This window comes from Ptychodera flava, chromosome 14, assembly GCF_041260155.1.
Source record: "Ptychodera flava strain L36383 chromosome 14, AS_Pfla_20210202, whole genome shotgun sequence".
Taxonomy (NCBI): Eukaryota; Metazoa; Hemichordata; class Enteropneusta; family Ptychoderidae; genus Ptychodera; species Ptychodera flava.
In genome coordinates, this window is record NC_091941.1 from 12686330 (window position 1) to 12712971 (window position 26642).

Genomic DNA, 26642 nt, shown 5'->3' on the forward strand with positions numbered 1-26642 from the left:
GCTGTACTGTGCACATTTTTAAACATGCAAACTCCAAATTGGTTGAAGTATGGAATAGTGAAGTGATAGGATACTGGCAAAAATCATTTGTTGTCATTGTCAGTACCAATACGCTAAAATTACTAGGAGAATACTCACAAGACGAGCATCATTGTAATATTGTATCAATTTGTTACATCAAATCAATCCACTCCATCGCTAAAATCCAAAATGGAATTCATACTGAACAGTGAACTGAACTGAACATAGCTATTACAGTACAATTTTATGAGCTACACCCTGCTATGCATGTCCATTGGAGGGGATTAGTGTAAATATTACATTTTGAATACACCATGTGCATGTCAGCTGAGCGGCAAATCTTTCATGCTGATTTTGATTTGTGCAAGTGCTAAGTGAGCGGAGCGATCACTTGCCTAAAAATGAATACCCTGAAATACATAAGCGATTTGTTATGTATTTCCATCAGTCTGCAAAACAGAGTCAACAGTCAAATTCATTTTACCTCATAATTTGAACAGAAACGCCACACAAAGGTATAGGTTAACGCATGGTAATGAAATACTTAAAACTTGCATCCTTTGTAAAGTACACACTTTTGCATTGTCCTTGATAAAACTAATCTCAAATAATACCTTCACAATATGACGCACTCAGAAATAAATCCCAGTACTTTCATTGTCACATGTTTTGCACTTATTAAATCCCCCCGTTTTCTAAATAGTGTTATACTATGGGCAATCCCCTGAGTTTAAAAGTGGTTTTCAGCCTACAAGGACATATTCAAAGTCATTCAAGTAACACTCCAAAAAATATGGCATTTGTGTTGGGGGACAGTACATAAAACAGAACTCTCTCTGTTCAAAGCTATGTCACTGTCTATTATGGAAAGTCCAAAATTTTTATGCTGATCAATGATATTGATAAGAATATTGACACTGCTGAGATCACTATACTAGTAAGATCATTGATACCAATGAGATCATTGATACTGATCAAATCATTGTTATTGATGAAAGCATTTATACCAATGAAAACATTGACACTCATCAGATCATTGATACTGATGAGATCAATGATAATGATCAGGTCATTGATACTCATGAGATAAATGCTACTGATCAGATCATTGGCACCAGTGAGATCAATGATACTGATCAGATCATTGGCACCAGTGAGATCAATGATATTGATCAAGTCATTGATACCCATGAAATCAATGATCCTGATCATATCATTGATACCCTTGAGATGCAATGATACTGATCAGATCATCGATACTCATGAGAACAATGATACTGATCAGATCATCGATACTCATGAGAACAATGATACTGATTAGATCATCCATACCCTTGAGATCAATGATACTGATCAGATCATCGATACCCTTGAGATCAATGATACTGATCAGATCATCGATACTCATGAGAACAATGATACTGATCAGATCATCGATACCCTTGAGATCAATGATACTGATCAGATCATCGATACCCTTGAGATCAATGATACTGATCAGATCATCGATACCCTTGAGATCAATGATACTGATCAGATCATCGATACTCACGAGATCAATGATACTGATGAGAACACTGATATTGATGAGGTCAGTGATACTGGTTAGAATTTTGATACCGATGAAGAAATTCATTGATACTGATGGGGACATTGATACTGGTGAGAAAATTTATACAGACGAACATCACTTATACAAAGGAAATTCATTGATACTGACCATTAATACAACTGAAGATCATTGCCACTGATGAGAACATTGATATTGATGAAGATCATTGTCACTGATGAGATCATTGATATTGATGAAGATCATTGCTACTGATGAGATCATTGATATTGATGAAGATCATTGCCACTGATGAGAACACTGATATTGATGAAGATCATTGCCACTGATGAGAACATTGAATTGATGAAGATCATTGCTACTGATGAGATCATTGATATTGATGAAGATCATTGCTACTGATGAGAACACTGATATTGATGAAGATCATTGCCACTGATGAGAAAATTTATATTGATGAAGATCATTGCCACTGATGAGATCATTGATACCAGTGAGATCATTAACACTGATGAGATTCTAGGGAATCAGTAGAATTACAAGATAGTGATACTGACACTCTTCCACAGATCATAATCATCTGATATGCACAGTTCTTATAGTGAAAACTCTATTTCTGGAACAATTCGTCCTTCTAATTTGACATTACTCATTGGAAGGCTGTATCATGCATCTGTTACAGTGTTTCTCAATGTTCGTTAGTTTGCTTGGCAAGAAAAACTAACATATCACTTATACAATTCTTTATTGCTCACAACTCTTTCAGTCACATCCGTTGGTATGGCATAACGACATTGGTAAACAACTCTACGAGCAGTTGGCATAAATTCCACTATTCATACAAATTTGATGTTATTTGTTTTTTAACAGCTGTGCATGTGTCCTCCACAAGATCAATACCTTGTTTTTATGATATCAGAATGTGCAGTGTGTGTCTGCGTGTGTGTGTAGTGGGGGAGGGGAGAAATTTCAATGAATGTAACATCTGTAACCATGGAGTTTGTGATGATAAAACAACTGAGAGAGAAAGAGAAATGTTTTGTTGGCGTGCAGATAATCAACAAAAAGTCCATCAATCATAGTGGCAGATTGAACGATAATTAAATAAGAGCTATCAACTCAGTGATTTAAATTCAATTCAGCGGTTTGTGAAAATGACAGCACCACAGCCAAATATGGCAATGATGCACTTCAAAATTCTCTTGCCAAACTGACCAGGTTTTACTTGAAAATGCAATCTAGTCTTCCAGTTGGTTATCTACTATGACTGCGCCAAGAATACCGGTAGTATCAATGAAACAAAAGCCGTAAATTTTAGTATACATTAAGAACTGTACTGTTCTCGACATCAACTTTTCTTTGCCAGTTCAATAACTATTTTTTTCTCACTTTTCCTACATAATTGTAACTTCACCATTAAACTTAATGCATGTACATAAATGAAAATACTTGCACCTACAATTTTCACGGTGTATGGAATAGACATGTGACCAAGCATTCCACAGAACTGAAATTTCTGAAGCGCTATGCGATAAATGTACATGTATGTTAAACTGTATATTGATGTGTGGATGTCACAGATGGACAGAATATCGGTAATAACATACATAGACAGTTGATTTGAAATTGCAAATTTGAAACATATTGAAAATCTGATTGGTGATACAAATTTCTTTAATTATAAAGATCTCAGTATTTTATGTACAATTTTCTAAAAAGATATCATAATATTTAACTGTATCAATTACATTTATTTAATGTACATTATTGGCATGGTTTTCTAATAAGTTGCCATCAATGTCAATCACAATATGTCCTCTAGACCTTTTTTTTCTGTCGGTTTACATTTTAGTTTCCATAAAAGTTTGGTAGAAAGTGAATCCAAAGCTGAATGTACTTGCAGTTCAAACACACTTATTTGATTTGTTGTGATACATGTACATCATCAATGCAAGGGCTATTAGAAGTCTGTACATGTATGTAGATGATGACATTTGAATATCAAAATTTGGCACAATACTGTGAGCTAGCTATGCTGGAAACTTTACTTCATAATTGTTCTGGTTGTTTTGAACATGGTGCATGTATTCAATAATATTGAACTTGGCCAAAAGAGGATTCACGATAACAGAAAATATACAAAATTCTTGTACCAGTACAGATATGTATATTGATATCATAATCTACATGTAATTACAAAATTTAGACCTGTACACCAGAGACATGATTGTAAGGATACACTACACTACCATGATGAACCATCTGTTTTGTGTCAATTTTGAAAAAAACCAATCAAAACTGGAAATTGACTCATTGTAAACCAATATTGAATCCACATTACTTCATATACGGTATACAATAACAGTGAATGATGAAAGTAGAACTAATCCTTGCACAGGAAGCTTAATTTACTGTAAGATGAAAAAAATATGACTAGATTGTACCAATTAAATTTGTTTTCTCATTTAATAAGGTGACCTATTCTGCAATATACTGAATGCAGCCCCTGAATTTTTAGTGATGTAATTTAATAGGAATCACATTTTTTATAATAGATTCCTAAAATTATTAATTGAAGGTGGTTGGGTGACAATAAGGATACTAGCGGCCAGTGAAATGATTGGCCACAAAATTAATCGAATATAAAAATAAAGATTTAAAAGATATGAAGCACGTAAATAAAATATGATTCTATTCCACATGACTTTAATTCATAGTATGGGTTTTCTTCTATCATTCTGAGCTTCAGAAAGTGTTTGCAAGGATGTAAGTACGTACATGTATCTGAAATTCAGAAAAACTTGAATGTGACACCTGAGGCATAATGCACTGTGAACATCAAAGGGTACAGTATTGATAGCATTGCAGAGTACTTGGAAGTTCACCTCACATACTTTCTGAAGGTAACTTGAATTTTATGACAGCACGCTACTCCTCTTGATTATGCTCATCATGATACATTTCTATCCACAAAAGTTCACTGGAGATCTGATGGTTTCCATGTGTTTTCGTATCATGTGGAACTGTCAGATATCTAGTGCCTATTTATTGCAATGATATCTACTGTAATCCTTCCCTTACAATACCTTAATATAATTATCTGTTGTAGGAAGCATTCATGGCCCTTATAAATATACATTATTGAATTTAATGACCGAAATATATTCCAAGACAAATGAATATGAACATTTTTACATACCTTCAAATTTTCTTAGAAGAATGTGGTGCAGAATCAATTATTTCTTTTGGAATGTTTTATAGAATGCATTAAACTAGAATAATGGCAATTTCTTGGTTGATGCAATACCCTGTTTACACAGACAAAATTGCATCGCTGCTACACTGACGAAACTTTTACGTCAGTGTTATAAAAGCTGTTTGAAAATTTGAAGTTAGCCCAGTGTAAGACCAATTTTGTGGTGATCAGGAGGGGGTCTACTAAGGGCTGACTTAAAATCCAAGTTGGCCCAGATTTTGATGTGTGGATGTGTAACCCTGGCCCTGGTCGCAGATGATTGCCAAGTGTGATCATGGACCTTTAGCTTATGGTATGATTGTCAAGATTACTTTTACAGGAAGTTTTCAATCCAGTCCTCATCATTTCATGTACAGTCAGACTGGCATTTTCCCACCAACTTTTGCTCTGCAAATGAGACCATGTTGCCAGATTCACACAGTGCTTGTACAACTGAGACATAAATGTGTTAACAATTTCATTGAAAATGCCATATACTGCTTATTGCCTGTTATTTCTCCACCCGACGTTTCCAATTGTGGATTGTATGAAGTTGTCTCTGATGGTTGAAATAGTCAGTGGTGGTCATATTAGCCCTTCTTGTGAGTAAAACCCGTACAAAAAACGTGTACAGTACAAACATCGTGATGTCATCAAAGCCTGCCCTTTTGAACTTTGAAAGGTCAAAGGTCACATAGAGTTGAAGTTATGCTGGCATATTTTTTCACTATTGTGTCTGAACGGAAAATACATTTAATCTTCGGTCTGGTGCTATGTTAGACCAATTTGGCCCTGGCCAAATTTGCCTGTGTGAACCAGGTTATTTTCTCTCTTATCTATATCCCATCACCTATATGTATCTACAGGAGATTTCATCAGTTTATCATAAAATTTAGAGGTGGAAGAGAAGGAAATATGGGTCTGGGTTTTGCAAGGCTCACCTGGTACTGTACACAGTCATCTCCTCTCGTGCCAAATACAGCATTTATGCTTCTTGTTTGGATAAATTTGTTTGATTTTGTCTGGACTCCCTAAAAATGTGCTGGTATACCATGAACTGGCATTTCAAATTGTGTTTTCACTGACTCTATTAGTGTTTTTACATAGAATAATTAGAAAGGGACAAATAGTCTTCAGGACTACCTCTCTATTTTGAATCTTTTAATGAAAAAGACTAAAAATAAAATTCTCTGTGGGTGTTCATGATGGAATAAGATTAATCTTGCCTTTAGCTAACAGAGCGTTTCATAGGTTGAACAGAAACATGTTGGAATGATGAATAGATGCCATTAAATAAAATTATTGGCCACCTTCTCACTTCTCTGACAAACACTTGTCTGACTTCTTTGATCTACATGTACCCTATCGGGAACTTTAGAAAGCTATAACATTGTTTCATTTTCATCTATGGACAGGCGCCAACATTTTGTGATTCAATTTTTGTTGTGAAGTGGCGCCGACACATTTAAGGTATAATAATGGCTGAAAGGATATTATGTTGCTACTCACTGCCACAGTGAATGAAATCTTTTCAGTTCAAATCTGATTGATTTCCATTGTGACAGACACCTTCCACAGGCAAGGAAGGATAAGTAATATCCTGACAAGCCTTTTGTGGGTGAGTATGGAGTAATGATAGCAACCTACATGAAAAAGGAAATGATTATGGTGTTTTTTCTACAACTCCAAACTTCATGTATAATTAGGGTGACACTAAATAAAAAATACTAAACAAATCCATCACAATATTCATTAATTCATTATGAAAAGCCATGCATCTCGAGGAGCTCTGTACGGATTCTGTTTAGAGCCACGTTACTATTTCTAGCAATGACTGAATCAGGATAGCGTGCACAGTAAAGATAATCATTAAGCTTTTTTTTTGTGATTTATAGTTGAATGACTGTTGTTAAAATTAGACTGATGTGTGTGCATGAGTATATCCATACCTACATGAAGAAAGCATTCATGTATCTTACAGACAAAGTACATTTTTGTCGTTCAGAGATTCTCTTTTTCACACAAGGAAATTCTTTTTCCAACAAGCAAACCAATTAAACCTTGCACATTGAATTTTGTTGAAAGAAACGGTATGTCCAATATTCAAAGAACTTTCATTTCAAAATATCTCCAATAGGTTCCCTTTTGATATTGATTTGATGCATCATGAAATGAATTGTAAATCTCTATTCTAACAATATCAAAATTGTAGAACAGTTTATTTTCAGCTTTTTTGCTTTTATAAGGTGTCTTGGACATAATGGTAGACATAAGTATTTCACATGATTTGACTTGGTCAAAAGAGGAAGACTACACGTTTATGACAATATACATTAGTGATTAACCCTTTTACTGACATGGTTCCGTGTGCCCATATCCATTTTTATCAATAGTGAGAGAGGACATGTTTACAGAGAATTGATGTTGAATAGGTTAAAATACCCTCACCATGACAATTCAAAAACTTTCAGCAGTGTCAAATGTTGCAGCTAATTTGCCTTGACCATAGAAACTATTTTTATGAAGAAGTGATGGGTGAAAAGCTTCTCTGAACAAATTACAAATGGGAGAATTATTTCATCAGGGCAATTACAAACAACATGGATGCACATCAGTATCATTAAAATGTGCATTTTTGTAAGTCTTCACTACAGTACATTAGTGAGCTGACCCTTTTAAAAAGTACAAAAACATACCATGCAAGATTAATCGTCTGAAACACACCTAGCATTTCATGCTAGCTAAGCACTGGTTGATAATATGTAGTTACTTTGATGATAACTGCATCAGAATTTACAGACAATATTTTTGTTACTGAATAGAGCTAAAAATGTCTGTTACCATATAATGGTATTAAAATAACTTTGGGTATTACAATTACTGTAAATATTTTAACGCTTCATATTTCATCCAGCTTTTGTGTTAAAATATATCTCTTTCAACTATTTATCATTTTCCAAACCGCTTCATATTGAAGCATAACTACTGCTAGACAATATAGATACTGTTAATATTAAAGTTTTCACACTTATATCAACTGATCTCCACCCCATTTATCAATGTTACATAGAGGAATATTCCTCTTATTTTCTTTTATGAAAGATTTGCACCCCTGACAAGGCATTTAGCGATGAAAGGCTGTTTAAACTTCTTTTGTCAGATGACGTCAACACCTTTTATAGAAACTTCTTCATATCATGCTCATGTATAAATGGATACTTATGTTTGAACATCTTTGTCTGTTTCCTTCATTTGAGCCACAGAAAGTGATTTCAAGAGTCTTGACCATAGCATATTTGAGAAACTGTCACAACGGGCATATTTGAGAAATTTCAAGAGTCTTCTTTCTTAAGCCAGAAAAATCAATATTACCTTCCAGTGAATGGAAAACCAATTAACATTGTTTGAATGGAGTAAATTATTCTTGGAGATTTCAAATACAGACCATGACAACCTTCAATTACTCTAAATTAACTCAAATATGTGATATTGGCTCATCAAAGAGTAAACCAATTGATTGAAAACACAGATTTACATGTTATTAATGAAAGCAATTTTTTTATACCAGTATCATAATTAGCACCACATGAGATTTATTGAACTCACATTTAATTAAATCTCATAAAATTCTGTTGCATCAGTTGAAATTGAGAAAAAATTTAGCAATGTAAGTTGTATTTACATTTCTATTGATGAGTAATCAATATTTTGCTACATAATGATCAATAAAATATTGTCAGAAAATGTTGAACCACCCTAAACAAATATTCTTTTTGCAGATACACTTTATACTTTCTGAATCATGGCCACAGTATTATAGATATTTTTCAATATGAAATGTGGATGTGATAGTTTTCTATTGATTTATTCATTAGGATCAAACCTCAATAGATGACAGTGTGACAAATACCATACTTATCAATGGCTAAATTATAGCACCCTCTGAATGGAATTTAGGAATTTGCAATCTTAGGAAAAATGAAAGACACATTAAAGAGAGAACAAAGATGCGGTACCTTGGACAGTGATACAACAGGTAGATTAAAATAGCTTGGCATTATTTGTGCAGAGGAAAATAGAGGTAGAAGATTTGTAAAATTCAAATGTGTTGCTACCCAGCCTTTTATGTCACGCAATCAAGAACACTGTGAATGAGGTTCTGAGTTGCGTGCTTTTGAAAAGGCGGATTAGCTTCCGAATGGACACAGATGGACATCAGTATAGTCTGCCCACAGGATGACATGAAATCGCTCATTGTTCAAATTTTTGGACTGGGATTGACTTAAAATAGTAACAGAATCTGCTTTTTAATCTGACTGGTGTTTAACTATCAGAGGTCTACAGATAGATGATTCATGCTATTATCAGTAGTCCTGCATCCAATTTTTTCATACCAACGTGCAATTTACTGATTACTGATACTGTACCAGTAAACATATTTCAGGGACACAAATAGGTCAAATGCTTTATTCTGTATATCCCTGTGTGAAAACCATGCCAAATGTGTACTTATGACTGATGCAATTCAAAAAGCCGAAATATTATCGTTATCATGGGTAGACAAGGAGAGAAGAATTGATTTTGTTTGCATATTAATAAAGAATACAGTAAAATTTACAATACACACCATGATTGGAGCTTGTATAAAAAGAGATACATGTATCAATCTTCTCTATCCATATGTGATGATTATTTGAGTGAACTTACATCTGTTGCTACATCTCTGAATTAATTATGCTCAGAGATGTGTAGTGATTTGTTAACTCAGTGTTGATTGATGGCAAGCTCTTCCAATTACAACTAATCAAAGAGCATCTGACAACACCGGTCTATATTTATGTCAGTGACAAATTGTTTCACACCCCAATCTGTTGAATTAAATCACCACATGGTGCAAAAAAAATCAGTAATGTTTGACAGAATTCATCAATAAAAACATAAACCTATCGAAAGTGAAACGCAAAGTGAATAAAAAGATCAGTTTAGCTGAGCAACTGATTGTTGTCTTGTTGTTCATCCTGCTGTCGTCCGACTTTACATGTCAGTTTGTGTAAGATGCCTTTGGACTGACCATTTCACAATCTGATGCAAAGAATTGACACTTGGTATTTAGCTTTAATTAACACTGCTTGTTTTTGCCTGCTGTGCAGTGAATAATTTCGCAGTTTAATTGAACAAGCGTATCCTCTGGGTACCAATCATTGATCAGAGCTGTTTCAAAACATGATTTGAAAAAACAGTCCAAACAGTGTTACTAACTATTTCTGTAATATCGCTGAACATACTTCAATTGACCATCAACTCAGCTGAATACGGTATAGTTTACAAAAATGCTACTTAAACAATTGGAATGATCCATATTCATACAAAATGACCACAGCATCACTAATTCAGAGAAGAGTGACAGTTTTTCAAACTTCTCTCTAACAGAATTCTGCGGGCTTTGATAAGAAATCCATTACACTTATATGTCGATTGCCTTCATGGTCAAGGAACTGAAAATTCAAAGTATTTACAAGAAATAACAGGTTTTCACAGGAAAATGCTGAATCAATATGTCGCAGAGACTTCCCTATATGTTAAAAAAAGATTTTCATCACAAATACATTTTTAGCTCACGTGTGTAAACACGTGGGCTATTGTCATAGCGATGTCTGTCTGTCTGTCCGTGTTTTGTGTGTGTGTGTGTGTGTGTGTGTGTGTGTGTGTGTGTGTGTGTGTGTGTGTGTGTGTTAGTGTGTGTGTGTGTGTGTGTCTGTCTGTTTACACGATAACTCAAAAACGCCTGAACGGATTCAAGTCAGATTTGGTACACAGGTACCATGTGCCACTTGCAAGAACTGATTAGATTTTGGTTAGTATGGCTTGCATATTAATGAAGTTATGCAATATCGTTTTTTTCCATACAATGGTTTCCCTATGGAGACAGTAATGACAGTGTAGACATATATCAAGAAATACTGCACAAAATTTCATGAAACTTTTCACAGATGACAATCTCAGAACATTATGATTATACTGTGAGTGTCATGTCAATGATCTTCTCATTTGCATATTTAATGACCTTTTGTTATTAGTGAGATAACTCTGAAATTCCTGCACCAAACCTGATGATACTTGCAGCAAATATTGATCTGATATATATCTTATTATACTTACAAGCATTGGGCAGTGTCAAGTTAATAAATAGGTCATTTGCATATTTTATGAAGTTTTGTTATTAGTCATATAACTCCCAATAACTTCACCAAATGTGATGAAAACTGCTGCAGATACTGATCCGATAGATGTCTAACTGTAGTGTAAAGCATTTAGTAGTGTGAAATTAATTAAGGGTTCATTTGCATATTTAATGACCTTTGTAATTAGGTATATAACTCTGAAATTACGGCACCTAAGTCAGTGAAATTGGGTACAGATATTGTTTTGATAAATATCTAATTGTACTGAGAAGCATTTGGCAGTGTCAAGTTAACAAATAGGTCATTTGCATATTTTACGAAGCTTTGTAACTAGTGATATAACTCCGAAATAATTTCACCAAATGTGATGAAATCTGCTGCAGATACTGATCCGACAGATATCTAATGGTGGTGTAGAGCATTTAGTTGTGTGAAGTTAATTAAGGGTTCATTTGCATATTTAATGAACTTTGTAATTAGTGATATTACTCCAAAATTACAGCGTTAAATTTGATGAAACTTGCCACAGATGTTGATCTGATAAATATCCAATTGTACTGAGAAGCATTGAGCAGTGTCAAGTTAATAATTAGCTCATTTGCATATTTCATGAAGTTTTATAATTAGTCATATAACTCCGAAATAACTGCATCAAATGTGATGAAAACTGCTGCATATACTGATCCGACAGATATCTAACTGTGTTATAAAGCATTTAGTAGTGTAAAGTTAATTAAGGGTTCATTTGCATATTTAATAAACTTTGTAATTAGGTATATAACTCTGAAATTACGGCACCAAATTTTGTGAAACGTGCTACAGATATTGATTTGATAAATATATTTAATTGTGCTATGAATCATTGAAAAGTGTCAAGTTAATTAGTGTTTATTTGCATATTTAATGAACTTTCTAATTAAGGACATTACTCTAAAATTACAGCATTAAATTAAACAAGCGACCTAGCGGCCGATATAGCTCCGCTGTGTTTATGTAGAGAATAACTATTTTTGACACATGTTAATGAAGAGAAGGGTGGAAATCTTTGATAGCTCAATGCAGTGGCCAGAAAAAAAGTGGCTAAAATAAGCTGCAAAAATACGCAATGAAGATTTCATCATACTTTGAATGTATCACATAGGATCATCCCTAAGAACATGTCAACCAAAGCTATCTGATGAAGAGTTTTTGAGAATAAATTTTTTGACCAAAAATGGCAACAATTGCCCCCAAAAGTAAAAATTGCAGATTTCATCATAATTTCAAAAGATCAAAAATAGTTCAATTATAGAAACCTGTATACCAAATTTCAAAGCTGTTAGACAAGTACTTTTTGAGAAACGCATTTTTTGACCAAAAATAGGAAAAATTGCCCCAAAAATTCAAAATTGCAGATTTCATCATAATTTCAATAAATATCATTTAGTTCATCTATGGAAACCTGTATACCAAATTTCAAAGCTATCAGATGAGTAGTTTTGAATATACACATTTTTTGACCAAAAATGGCAAAAATTGCCCCAAAAATACAAAATTACAGATTTCATCAGATATTCAATATATATTACTTAGCTCATCTGTAGAAACCTGCATACCAAATTTCAAAGCTATCAGACCAGTACTTTTTGAGAAACACATGCTTTGACCAAAAATGGCAAAAATTGCCCCAAAATTACAAAATTGCAGATTTCATCATAATTTCAATAAGTATCATTTAGTTCATCTGTAGGAACCTGTACACCAAATTTCAAAGCTATCGAATGAGAAGTTTTGGAAATACACATTTTTTGACCAAAACTGGTAAAAATTGCCCTAAAATTACAATATTGTAGATTTCATCATAATTTCAATAACTATCATTTAGTTAATCTGTAGGAACCTGTATACCAAATTTCAAAGCTATCGGATGAGTAGTTTTGGAAATACACATTTTTTGACCAAAAATGGCAAAAATTGCCCCAAAAATACAAAATTACAGATTTCATCAGAAATTCAATACATATTACTTAGTTCATCAATAGAAAGCTGTATACCAAATTTCAAAACTATCAGACCAGTACTTTTGAGAAATAAATTTTTTGACCAAAAATGGCAAAAATTACCTTAAAAATGCAAATTTGCATATTTTTGCACAATTTGAACAAATCTGAAATAGATCATCCCTAGGGACCTATGTACCAAATATCAAAGCTATCTGACTGACAGTTTTGAAGAAGAAGATTTTTTACAGATTTTTTTACCAAAAATGAAAAAAATTGCCTTAAAAAATACAAATATGCAAATTTTGCCACAATTTGAACAAATCTGACTGAAGTCACCCTAAGCAAACTGCATATCAAATTTCAAAGCAATCGGACAAGCGGTTTTAGAGAAGAAGATTTTTTTACCAAAAACACCAAAAAATGCCCCAAAAATACAAATATGCAAATTTCACCACGATTTGAACAAACTGAAGTGAGGTCACCTTAAGTCAACTGCATATAAAATTTCAAAGCAATTGGACTTGCGGTTTCAGAGGAGAAGGCAATTGTTGACGGACGACGACGGACGACGGACGACGGACGACGACGACGACGGAAAATCAACCTATTTGATAAGCTCCGCGTCGCTGACAGCGGAGCTAATAAAACGTGCTACAAATGTTGATCTGATGGATATCTAATTGTCCCATGAAGCATTGAGTAGTGTCAAGTTATTAACAGCTCATTTGCATATTAAATAAAGTTTTGTAATTAGTGATTAAACTCTGAGAGTACTGTGCGATGTTGAAAAAAAACCTGCTACATATAGTGATAACATATATCTTATTGTTCTATGAAGTGTTATACTATTAATGAACCTATAGTAACACACGTGAGCATATTCAGTTCATATCTGGTACTATGTAAGCATTATTAGTTTTTGCAAATCATAGGGTACCACCTGATCCATGACTTTCCAGTAATCAACATAATTTTTCAACAACTTTCCAGGAAAATTTTCAAATTCAAAAACTTTTTTGGAATGATTTGTAATTTCAAGACCGCCAAGCTTCTGAAGGCATGAACACCTGAATTAGAAGTTTTAAGTTTATCCCTTTCACCACCATGGTTTGGCCGAATCCATTGTTATCCACAGTGTTTGTGAACCTGTTCACAGGAACACAGGGTGAACAGGTTAATAATGTCAAATGGGATGATTGAAAGAGTCTTATACAGATAACATTTTTCTTGTTCTATGTGGCTTACACTGGGTAAGTTTCTGATAAAAAATCTGTACAATAATGCAGAAGGCTATTGCTTGGGTTGAATCAACAGGTGGTTTTAAGGCACCCTTGACAGATAAGAGGAGGAATTACCAAAAGAAGCTGTCAATGACACATAAATTGTATGTATAAAACAGTTTTTCATGCGTTTCCAAATTTCCTTTGATTTTTGGAGGTTATAACATGTCAATGGTCTAGCTCAGAGATAGACATGTCTGTCACAGCTGGCTTTGAAGGACAATCTGTGACAAGAAATGTAATATTGTTTAAATGTAATTATCACAATAAAATGGTAGTTTCAGTCAGTCTGCTGTGCTAGATCCTCTTTCAAAGAAGTACAAAACCTTGATAAATGATGGACAGGATGCTGGGGACCATTGAAAAGTACCAGGAAGTGACTGTTGCCGATACTGGCATGGCATTTACCGGTATTACATACCCGGTACATCGAACGTCACACTGTCCATAGGATTCAATGGTAACTCAACGATGACGTCGCAGGCCGCATAGTCATCATTTGACTGAAAGTGAACCAAAACTAGTTTTAACTTGAAAACTTTGGCATTTAAAAATGTTAAAATTACATGTTTTTGATAGGAAATCCAGTTTTTTTGAAAATTTTGCACAAAATATCGATAAACCGCATAACAGTGATTTAAATATATCAATGCGCCTTTTGACAGTGAAAATCATTTTTTTTAAAACTGATTTTTGTCTGACATGGAAATAAAGCATACGATTGTCATTTGCAAATAGACTCAAACATTTTGAGCGAAAACTATGTAAGAGAGGCATGAAATAAAAACATTATAGCCCAAACAAGGGACTTGATACCTTCAAGGCGGGAATGGATTTGCCCTCCTGACATCGGGCAAATGGTCACCCAACTTTGGGAATACAGTCCTTTGTTTGGGCTCTAATATATAAAATACAAAAAATTGTTAGGACTATAATTTAAATATAAAATGCAAAAAAATGGTTATGATGTTCCACCCTGTGGCGTATGTAACTTTGTGTCAGAGTACAGAACAGAATTTTTAACTTTGTGTTCTACAGACTAGCATTCAGAAAAAAATTTTCAAGGATATTTTTTTACATGCTGGTTGCCATCACTTCAAAAAGGCAATTTGCTCTTTGATCGTAAACACCCCTGTTGTTCTCTTTTGATCTGACTTTTCAAATCCTAAAACTAAAATATGCAGAAACAGCATCTTACCATTGTATCGCATATGGTGAGACTTTATAAGGATAATTTTTAATGATCTTTCTCTCAGTCGTCCACTGTGATATTGTGTTTTGATGTGCAGAAGTGCCAATGAAACCGTACAAAGACAGGTACATTTTGAGGTTGGGACTTCAAAGGAAGATCTACTTGTTACCGTATGTGCCTAATTTGTGACTTGGTTTAATATACTTTTTGCACATAAGATTTGCCAAACCAATGATAGTTTTTCTTGGCCCTGGTTACATGCAAGAACAGGGGCCACATTTGGTCTGGTGTTTGCCTCTAACAGAGGCAAAAGCACAGCAAAGAGACCTCTTTCAAGACTGGATAAATTTAGCTGCAGTTGCAATAAAAATTCAAAGCACTCATATGAAAGAGAGTGCAGTGTCACATATCACCAATGTATCCAATAACAATTGAAGAATCTATTCCTTCCTTGCTTCCAATTTAGTGGACGTTTGATGACCCACCATGTACGACTGTCGCTTAAAATTATTGCTAATGAAAATGGCTGCTATTTTGAAACCTCTAAAGAGTATTACACATTGTTCATGATACAATAAAAAGTGAGTTTACTGGGAAAGAAAAGTCACTGTTGGCATCAAAGTACCTACTGGAACAGGAAGTATCTGGTAAAAAGCCAACTTGAAGTTATTAATAAACTCCTGCAGAAAATAGAACATGCCATAAGCCTGATGATTATAAATGGGGTGGGGGTGGGGGTGTTAGGGGTAGGTGATTATATTTACAGAATCACAAAAAATAGTTACTGATGTGACATAGTTGCATATTTCATTATCAATTTACAGCAATTTCACCAAAATTTGAATTGGGTTACACTGTGTCTGAAAATCAAAGACGAATGTGATAACGAGAGCTGCTCTTCTTAGAATTTTTGTTACAAAAAATGATCTCAAAATTCACAAACTTGCTGATTCAATTTCTATGATTTAAAGGCTGCAATTCTATTGAGCAATTTACAATGACAAAAATAGTGGGAAAATGTTAACAACAAAATCTTAGGGTCATTTTAAAACAAATCAGAAATCTTTAGAAGCTTGGGTACAAATCAAATTGAGAGCAATTAAAACAGGGTTTCAAAAAGAAATGGTTCAGTTGATTACATGACATGATATAATGCTACCTGGCATTTGATAAAACTGGAGATTTCCAAAAAAGAATCCTTTTGAAAGCAATGAGATAAAATTATTGCTCCAAGGCAGAAGCAATATGGATGATTCTGAAAAACAATGAAGTGCCTTACTATGATACTTTGTCACTGTATCCAGCATCACTAATAAAACAAATATGATACACAAGATGATACACATGTATGATGCATATTCAGTCATGATCTGTGATACTCAAAAGCTTTTAGTCTGGTAGTTTTGTAAAAACACTCACTCAATCACAGGTCATCTCTTCTCACCCATAATAAAATCATCCGCTAGGAAAATTTTGTCTAAGTACCAATCTAATAAATTTTTTACTTGACAAATTTCACTGAGGAATTCTTTTGCTAGGAAAAGGACGTTGAAATATGTAAATTTACTTAATATTTCGGTTTAATAGTAACACTAGCATGATGCAGCATGTTATTCAAATTTATTTTAAGAAAGGTAAATAACAGTGTTGATGAGAAGGCAATATTAAAGTTTTACTTCTCAATATAATGCAATGTGTTACAATAATAAAAGCAAATTTTGACTATTTTTATTGGAGTCTTAAAAGTGAATCCTGAAGTGTATCTTATTAATTGTTCTCAGAAAAATAACATGCCCAGGAATGAGAGCATCACATACATACTAATCTCACATACATACTAATCATCACATACTAATCACATTTTTATGTTTCTGTTTTCAAGATCATTGATGAGACGGAAAATGTGGCACCAACTCAAGTTTCAGGCACTGACAAAATGAACCCATCCCTATGGAGACACACCCACTTCATGTTGGCATTCAATTTAGTTTGGACAAAGTGGGAGATTTTTACGGTGACTGTGTCAATGGGGAAGCAAAAATGACATATTGTTCCCCAACATCACCACTCATGGTCCACATTATAACATACCTTACAAAGTTGACCAAATCAACACTTAATACACACATTGACACAGTCAACAATGCGAATACAAATACACTTCTGAGTACACCATATGTCCAGCATTTATGAAGTCACAGATGGGTATATGATGTCAGGAGGAATGTGAGAGCTTAAAGACAACATTATACCACACGCACTTTTGTCCCTTTGCATGGACACACACCACTCTATTGCTTCATTTAACATACCTGTAAAGGTTTTTTTGGTTCCCAAAAGTGCGTATAATTAATTAAATGTATTTTTTTAAAGTTTACATAAAGATACAGACTCAAAAATTCAGGATTTGGTGATTACACAATCAATTTTATGTGGAAAAAGAAACAATTGTAAATATGTCGAAATATTGTGTAATGTGATACCTTTAAGTACATCATTTATAATTTATCAATTTCTTAAATTTTTCAAAAACAACATACCTAATCACGAATTTTCTGCCTGGTTTTTGTACAAAAATATATTCCAGGCAATCGATAATGCTAGGTACAGTATAGTTTTTTGCCTGGATGTCCCCCTTCTGCAAATAAGCGTCAGAAAGATATGGATGATGTGTTCATCAAAATCATGGTGATAATAAACTAGGATTTGCTTTGTACATACTTTATCCCTATCCTGCCAAGTTCACATTTTACCATTGGGTCAAGTATTGTAATCAAACTAGTGATGCATACCATGTCCAATACGTTGCATTTTAACAAGGACTTGAATATTTGAAGGCTCTGAAAACAGGGATACTGTGAACATGACTTTACTGACTAAACCTGCTGGAACATACCATGCCAAACGGGTGAAAATACAGGTGGGTTTTTGGCTTTCTTTTCACTGACTTCATCTTGGCAGATGGAAAAGTGATAGCCAGGCAGGGTGAGGGTTAATAACATTAATTAAAATGCTTACTCATCACTAAATAGGATGAACCAAATAGTACAAAGTCTCTGCATCACAGACAACTTGAACTTTATTAGCTACCAAATAAATTATCCCAACATTGAAGGTTCAATCTCAATAGTTTCTCGGCCTGATTAAGCTCATAGAAAAATGGCATGCGAAGTTTGAAAACATAAAAGTGTGGGTTCTAACTGTAAGCATTGCAATCATATGGCAAAAATTCAACCAAAGGCCTGATTGATTGTGGATTGAGAGAGGAGAGTATAAAATTAATCAGGCATACTGATTGGTACTCAGTGATAGTTATATTAACAATGATCCTGGTAGTAAAATGGGTGGAAACTTTACAAAAGACAGCACAAATTATATTTTCATATAATAATTGTCATGTTCTATTCATGTAATACAAGTTATTGTCATTTCAATGATAGGATTGTATGAAAAGGTCATTGTTTGTTGGAAATAGAGATGTAAATGAAAATCTACCGCATAACATGCAATCAATTGTAATTGACCGTATAGTTGAGACACAAAAGAATCTTTGTCTAACTCACTGTTTTCACAGTGTCTCATTACTTGAGATGGTTGTTGTGATCTTATGCTCTCTACTTTTATACTTCGTTTACCATTATGATAGAATATGGAATTCATTTCTTCATCAAAAAAAATTCTTCAAAAACTGGGCATCTCATTTCAGAACATCCATTTATTTTCACCTCGTCCCTATAAATCATCTAACACAAATAGAAACCTAGGATTAAAAAATTAAAAAACTTGGACTAATATTCCAAATCAGTACATGACTGATAAAGAATTGCAATTGCTCAAAATTACACATTTACTATTTAATGGCCTCCTGCTTTCAAATTGCTAATTAGCTCATTATGAAAATAATCAACCCTGTTGTCTTTATAGAATCACACTGTTGTGACAGATTAGCTGAAAACATTTTCAACAACTTTCTAAACAACAACCTTATCAAAGTTCCTACTTACAGGAGCAACATAAACATTTGATTATCAACACTGAAAATTGTAAAATCTATCATCTGTACTAAAACAACACTGTCAGGATTTAATTGGTAATCAAGCAAAATTTTAAAGATGTTTTTAATTTATACAACCTTTTGATTGGAGGAAAATATTTTTCCATTTTGAATGAGTCTTTTATTTCATTTTTTGTCAAGTTTGTTCATTGAAGTCCTGTTTGGTCAGGGAGAATGTAAAAAGCACTTTCAATCATAATTTTGAAAACTGGAAAACAATAAAAAGCAAAATATACTTACGTGCACTGAGATGTTTCACCTGACTCAACATATCTTAGATGAAGAACTTGTTACAATGAAAGTCTACATCAAGCTAACCTGTCATCAGTGTCATGCAAGCCCTGCTCTTAGGATTGTTTTGCTACGTAGACTAAAATTAGATTATCACATCTGAAAACCATTAACAGCCACAAAACGCTGTGGACATTGTAAGCACTAAAATGTTCCACCAAGATGCTACACATAGTCCACAAACAGATAATATATAACATTACAAAATATATACCCCAACTTTTGGAATTGCATATTGCTTCAAAAATGCACTAGTTATTACCTGAGAATGTGATAGTGTTGCTTTGTTGTTTGTTACGTGTACACAGTATTTTTATCACCTGATTTCATTTCTGAAACTGCAAAGATCTTTTGAAGACATGCTCAAAATGTTAAGTATGGGCATGTACATATTTTCTTTGTTTGACATTCATCCATTGATTGTCATCAAAATTGACTCTACTGAAATATGCCTTCAGTACTTCCAGCGTGTGTTTGCAAAGCAACAATATGGTTCAGTGTAAACTCTTGATGCAAATGAATTTAGCATTAATCATTTTATTGAAAGAAATAAAAAATGAAAAGTAATGCCTCTTTCCTGAATGACTGCGAGCAAATGAATTTATATCCAATGTTCTGGATTATAAAAGAGTTATTTTGATTGTCAATAATTTGTCAATAATTTGCTTAAGTATGCATCAAAGCTTTCTTCCATTTTTACAGCTTTTTGAATAATGATATCATAGAGTGTACCATCCAATACTTACCCAAATATTCACTGGTTTGACAATATTCTTTTTGCGCACTTATAAAAGATATTTATGTTTTTTTTCCCAAATTTTTGGATGGTGTGTCGCAAAATACTATAATTAGAAGAACAAACTAAAATTCCCCCTGCCAACTCAAAGGTGTCTGTTGACATCACTAAAACTACTAAAATATCAATACATATACGTTCATCAGCAAACAACATTCTTTATAGTTCTCATATCTGTTAAATGTGGATGTTAGTCAATCAGTCATACACAGACACATATCCACTCACATTATTGATATTTCCAGGCTTCTTGTATATGATATCAGATTAGGGCAATTTGCAGAGCAATGCATTATACTAAAAATGTCAACCTTGAACAAAATCATGCGTCTATACATTGCTCCAAACTCGTGCTCTTATATCAAAATATACAGTCCTAAAATAAAAATAGGTATGAAATTTTAGAAATTGTTTGATCATGATAAATAATGGAAAATCATTGTTGACTAAAGCATTCATATTGATCAAGATAGAAATCAGAGTGGTGTATTTTATATGGCTGAGAATGAATACAAAGTACAAACTGTTAATATCAGGAAAGAGATTTTCAGTAAAATGCCTGATGACATTCAAAAGTAAAGTTGCATTTCAAGTTACTTCAACTTTATTTTCTAACAAAACCATGGCATCGGGTGTTTGTTTATTGAATATTGACTCGTGAGAGTAAGCCTTTTCAAGTCTTTGCTTCAGAAGTGATCAATGAACCATTAGCTACTGCAGTGGTTTTATAATTTTGACACATGTATTCAAATCTATCATGGAAAAAATCAATGAAGTGTACTTTTGAAATGGAATAAATCCTCTGACCACTAATTGTAATGAAAACTAATGATCAACAGCAATATATGTATCACGCGTTGTGGTATTTTAAAATGCTGTTCCAAAAGTAAAACGGTCACATGTCAAAGGCACAAAATTGTTGTTTTTTCCATTTTTTTTTTGTCAAGAAAACATGACATACTCAACATTAATGCAGTGTACCCTCTATGTATCTTTTTACAAGACAAAAAGTTAACATTTTGCATATTTTACATTTGCATGTTTTGGTTTTGATGGGATTTTGACTTTAAAGACCCTTTTAAAAGGAGTGATTGTCTGGCTGGCATTTGTACATAAATAGCAACAACAAGTACAAACGACAAAACTATTTCAAAGACTCACACAACAGTGTGTAGTATAGTAGCATAAAGCTGGCAGGATATTATGTAACATTTTAACTGTGAGAGACAGGTCTTTCTGATCTGGTTTCCTCAGTTTGTTGTGATGAACCAAAACCTTGGGACATTCACATTTCGTTAGAGTCTTTGCAAGTGTCAACATTTTATAAACATGGTGGTTGCCAATTAGTCAGAATAGAGTGGACAACGTAGGCATCATTATTTTGTCTGGGATGGAGAGTGGGGTTTGGGTTTGAAAGTCCTAGCAAATAGCTGTGGTCTTTCAACACACCGATGTGACTTTGGCAAGATAAGGGGACAATGAAAGTGGAGAATGAAAGTTGATAACATTTATTCACTTATACTAGCCTTTCACAAATATATGGCATGTTTATAAAATGTTGTTCTTGGTTGCATTACAACCTATTTTTGACATTGCATAGTCATTTTAGCATAAAATCATTACATTGCATTAATTTGTTCTAAAATTATCTCTATGTAAAAAATGGAAAAACAAACCCTGTATCTCAATCTCTTTGTAGGTTTGCTGAATAGTATGCACCTATAAATTGAAAACCTTAACTTTTGCTAAAACTTTCCAAAAAAGAAACTTTTAATCACTTCCTTCGGAATCAAAATGAAAAATCAGGGGTAACCATGCAAAATTTGCTACTGGAGAAACTAATTACCCAGTATTTACCCCAACTTGATATTCAAAATGGTTGCAATCCCAGTGTTACCACTATCCCACTGTATAGGAAAAATTGCATTTTTGAGTTTCACAAAACTGAAATTGCAAAAACTTGTTTCTCAATGAATTTCAAACTGACCCTATACCAGTGGTATACCTAAAAGGTATTCCTAAATCTGTCCCTAAGGCACAAATATTCTACCATGTCAGATTTAAAATGTCTGTTCATGGCAAATGATCAGAGTAAGGTATTTTTTACAGCAGCATCCAAAAGTGGAACTCAGTCTGTGTCATTTCACACACACACAAAAAGAAATCAGATTTCAGTACAATTACGATGTACACATAAATTTACCACATAAAGATATACTTTGTATCACACGTTTATCATTTTAAGAATAAAAAAAAATACCGTCAATGACACTGGGCTCACATTTGTTTTGATGTGGCAGACCAGAGTGAGTATACTTAACCAAGTTTATCCCTGTGAACATGCGTATCAAGTTTCAAAGCAATCGGATGAGAGATTTCAGAGAAAATAATTCTTTGACCAAAAATGGGGAAAATTGCCACAAAAACACAAATATGAAAATTTCACCACATTTTGAAGACACTAGGTACATGCATACCAAGTTTCAATGCAATCAGAATAGTTAATTTTAAGAAAAAATGATTTTTTGACCAAAAATGCAAAAATTACCTCAAAAACACAAATACACAAATTTCACCACAATTTTTACATATCTGACAGAAAACAACCCTAGGATCAAGAGTATCAAGATTCAAAGCAATCCAACAAATACTTTGGGAGAAAGTGATTTTTTGACCAAAAATGGGAAAAATTGCCCCCAAAATACAAATATGACAATTTCACCGCAATTTGAACAAATCTGACAGAGGCTAACCCTACGCAATGGGATGAGTTCTTTCAGAGAAGAAGATAATTTTACCAAAAACGGGGAAAATTGCCCCAAAAATACAACTTTCAAAATTTCACCAAAATTTGAACAAATGTAACTAAAGTAACCATAAAGAACCTGCAAAGCTTCAACCAAATCTGGCCAGTGGTTGCAATACTAAGATGGTAGGTGCTGCAGTTTCGGAGTTTTTGATGTGGACGGACATACATCCGCACATACTAACATACATACATACATAGACGCCACGGCCGACCTACCATATAAGCTCTCTTTGGTATATTCACCTATACCAAATGTGAGCTAAAAATTATAAATATCAAATTAATGTAACAAAAAGTATCAGCGTCCTGAAAATTTAGTAAATATTTTTTTATATTTTCATAAATTAAATGTGTTGTCATTGCAGTTTTCTTAGAAGTAATTTCATTATTTATTAACTTACATATTACTTACTTTTGCTTCTTTTATTCTGCATTCGGCAGTTTCATAAGTGGAAATCTGTAAAGCCATAGTCTATTTGTTGATTTGACCATCATTTATTATTTTTATTTATTTACCATGTTTTATAACTTTTATTTATTTTTAACATATTTTCTTTTACCAGCAAGAATTTGGTGGTTGGTCTCTTGGTGTATTTTAAGGTGTCCGAAATCCAGAAAAACAACTTTCCATGTTATCTTTCATAGCGTGAAAATACTTTTATTTTCGCTAACTTGCCTTGTAATATAGCGTCGTGACACTATTTCTCAATCACTTGATTCAAAAGTGAAAACTTACCTATCGTGGTGACAACCGTTGCCGAGAAGAACATGGACGAAGCAAAGTCCCAATTTGAGGGTTTGGTTCTGTTGGCAACAACTGAAACACCCCTGTTGGATTCCGAGACAATTTCGGCCATTAATTTGTCCAACTCGGGGTATCTGACACACTCATGCCGCGACAGGAAGTCCTCAATGGACGAATGAAGTTTCTCCCGTCTTACGCTCTCGATGGGACCCTCAATTGCTGAAAAGACAGCTCCACCGATGCACAGATACACCACCAAGAAAGAAACTAGAAGCACAAACCTAAGAGTAACACTTTCCCTCATTTTGTTTGCTTGAGATGCCATTTCCTAACTGAATAGCCGTTTGTCACTTTTCATCTCGGCATTTGTTGGTGTAATCATGTTCCCATACTCTATTCACATCATATCAGCATGACAGACGATATCGTACTTCAGTAGCCTACCAACCGCGAGCTCTCAGATTTGATTAGCTGATTGCAGCCATTGCCCAACTACTGAAAATATCACTCCGTCTCCAGGAAAAAAGGTCAGAGATAAGTACTCCACTACAAGTAATATCCCCCGATGATTGTTCTCGCCTTTTATTAGTAAACGAAAGTATATCATTGTTTTGGCTAATTCTATTGTTGTTCTTGATGTTTGCGACGAGAATTCCAGGATTTCAAAGAACACAAGAGACACAAATACCTGGGTAAGGGTATGAATACTACTAAACAAAGTTTATAAATGTGGTTGATATTTGCATATGAAAGCAGGATGGAACTACTTTTTCAAGCCGGAAGTGAGTTTGCAATGTCTTATGGTTGTAATAGTTAACTGGATACCAAAATGTCAGAGTAACAAATAATTTACCTATATATACAAACTTATGCGAAAATATTTAGGAAACACTAATACACTGTTGAATGTATAACGTAAAATTTTGTCCTAAAAACAGAATTTGTTAGTTGCATGCTGAGCAGATGCAAGTAGTGACGTCATGTTGCAAAATGGCTGCCATGGAGTGGTCTGTTAGTCAAGACGGCTGTTTGTCTGTAGGGGAGCAGACAAGCAGTGTTGCTTTTCATCCTAAACTCAATACAGTCTTGGCAGTCACTCATGATTCCGCTGTGCAAGTTATAGATGTGAACTCGGGTGTCGTACTTCAAAAATCGACCCTCTCAGGTAGAGTATGACTAACTGTTCGGTGTACCTTGCATATGCTATTGGTCGTCGTGTTTTGAGGTGTGACTTGCAAAGACCTAACGTTGTGACGATTTTCGCTCCATTTTACGCACTCTACAATATCGGAACTATACCTTAGTGGTAGCAATGTTCGCAAGGAAAACGATTTTGTTAATGCTCGGATATTTGGCTCGTCATTGTGTGTTAAGACATCAATTTTTAATCGATGTATTGAATCAAATTTCTTCGAAATCCGATTCCCCATTTCCTGCTTGAATTGCGCCACGAGCGGCAAATATTAGAATTAACAAAAATATTCGAGATAGGGAAGAAAAATGAAAGTAAATTTCGGTATTTTTGTATGCAATTTACTGTTATGATAAATAGGATTGATTTCCATTGAACTTGGCCTCCTCATATCATCATGTCGTTCTTACAAATCGATACTTTTCTAGGGGAGGTGTAACGGTCACCTATCCTCGTTGGTGACTACCCACAAAAATTGAAGTATTTTTCGACAACGACACTATAACGATAATACAAAAGAATTGTGAATATTTTTGTCAACAACTGTGGCAAAGTGATTGTCGGTGAGCTAAAAGTAGTCTTGAATACTGCCATGTCAATAGCAATAGGATTACCTGAGTGTAATCAAGATTGTGTCATTTGGACTTTTTATCCAGGCCATCCCATAACTATACAGAGTATAATTCTATTCTGTCAATCCATTGAGGTAGAGACCTCCATTGTCAATCAAAAGGAAATGACTTTGACAGAATAGCTGTTTCATCAAAGTCATTTCATGATGTAACCATACAATATTCTGTTTTAATAGTATGCTGCGATTGGTTTCGCAATATCTGTTCTTTACAGTTTCAAGCATATTTGCTTATGTGTAGGAACCCTTGTAAATAGGAGTTCCCTGTTAAACTGTCTTTTTGTTTAGTTGAGCTTTGGAAAAAATGAGTGTCCGTGTGAGAAACCATAATTTGTCTCTTTTTTTACGCTTTCCTGAAACCATTTGTGATGTAAAATGCTTCAATGTAAATGTCTACACATAGTTGAGTAATACAGTATCCTGAAGTATCTCCTGTTAACCAATCTACAGAGTAGTGGTTCAGAGTTAAGCACAGTAATATTGCTTAGCAGTTGTCTCAACTTACATTGGTGCAATACCATAATTTGCCTCTTTTTTTACGTTTTCCTGAAACCATTTGTGATGTAAAATGCTTCAATGTGATTTTGGACTTTCTTGTACTGTGCATTAACAATGAAACTAGCGGCAATGTGTGAAAAAGGAAGTGATGATGATTATGGTTT

General features: G+C 34.0%; 2 protein-coding genes across 8 annotated transcripts in view; one reads left to right on the forward strand and one right to left on the reverse strand.

The window, feature by feature from the left end:
- LOC139149400 (potassium channel subfamily K member 1-like) overlaps positions 1-24633 on the reverse strand; it is a 32102-nt gene extending 7469 nt beyond the window's left edge. Inside the window, exon 1 of one of the 2 annotated variants that reach the window (XM_070721142.1) lies at positions 24149-24633. In XM_070721142.1, the coding sequence (XP_070577243.1) occupies positions 24149-24482 (334 nt within the window). In that variant the 5' untranslated portion in view covers positions 24483-24633. The remainder of the gene's footprint in view (positions 1-24148) is intronic. The other variant, XM_070721140.1, reaches the window with a different exon arrangement.
- A 488-nt stretch (positions 24634-25121) lies between these two features.
- LOC139149398 (dual E2 ubiquitin-conjugating enzyme/E3 ubiquitin-protein ligase BIRC6-like) overlaps positions 25122-26642 on the forward strand; it is a 49811-nt gene continuing 48290 nt past the window's right edge. For all 6 annotated transcript variants that reach the window (XM_070721134.1, XM_070721137.1, XM_070721135.1 and 3 more), the window contains exon 1: positions 25122-25322. In XM_070721134.1, coding sequence (XP_070577235.1) covers positions 25148-25322 — 175 coding nt within the window. In that variant the 5' untranslated portion in view covers positions 25122-25147. The remainder of the gene's footprint in view (positions 25323-26642) is intronic.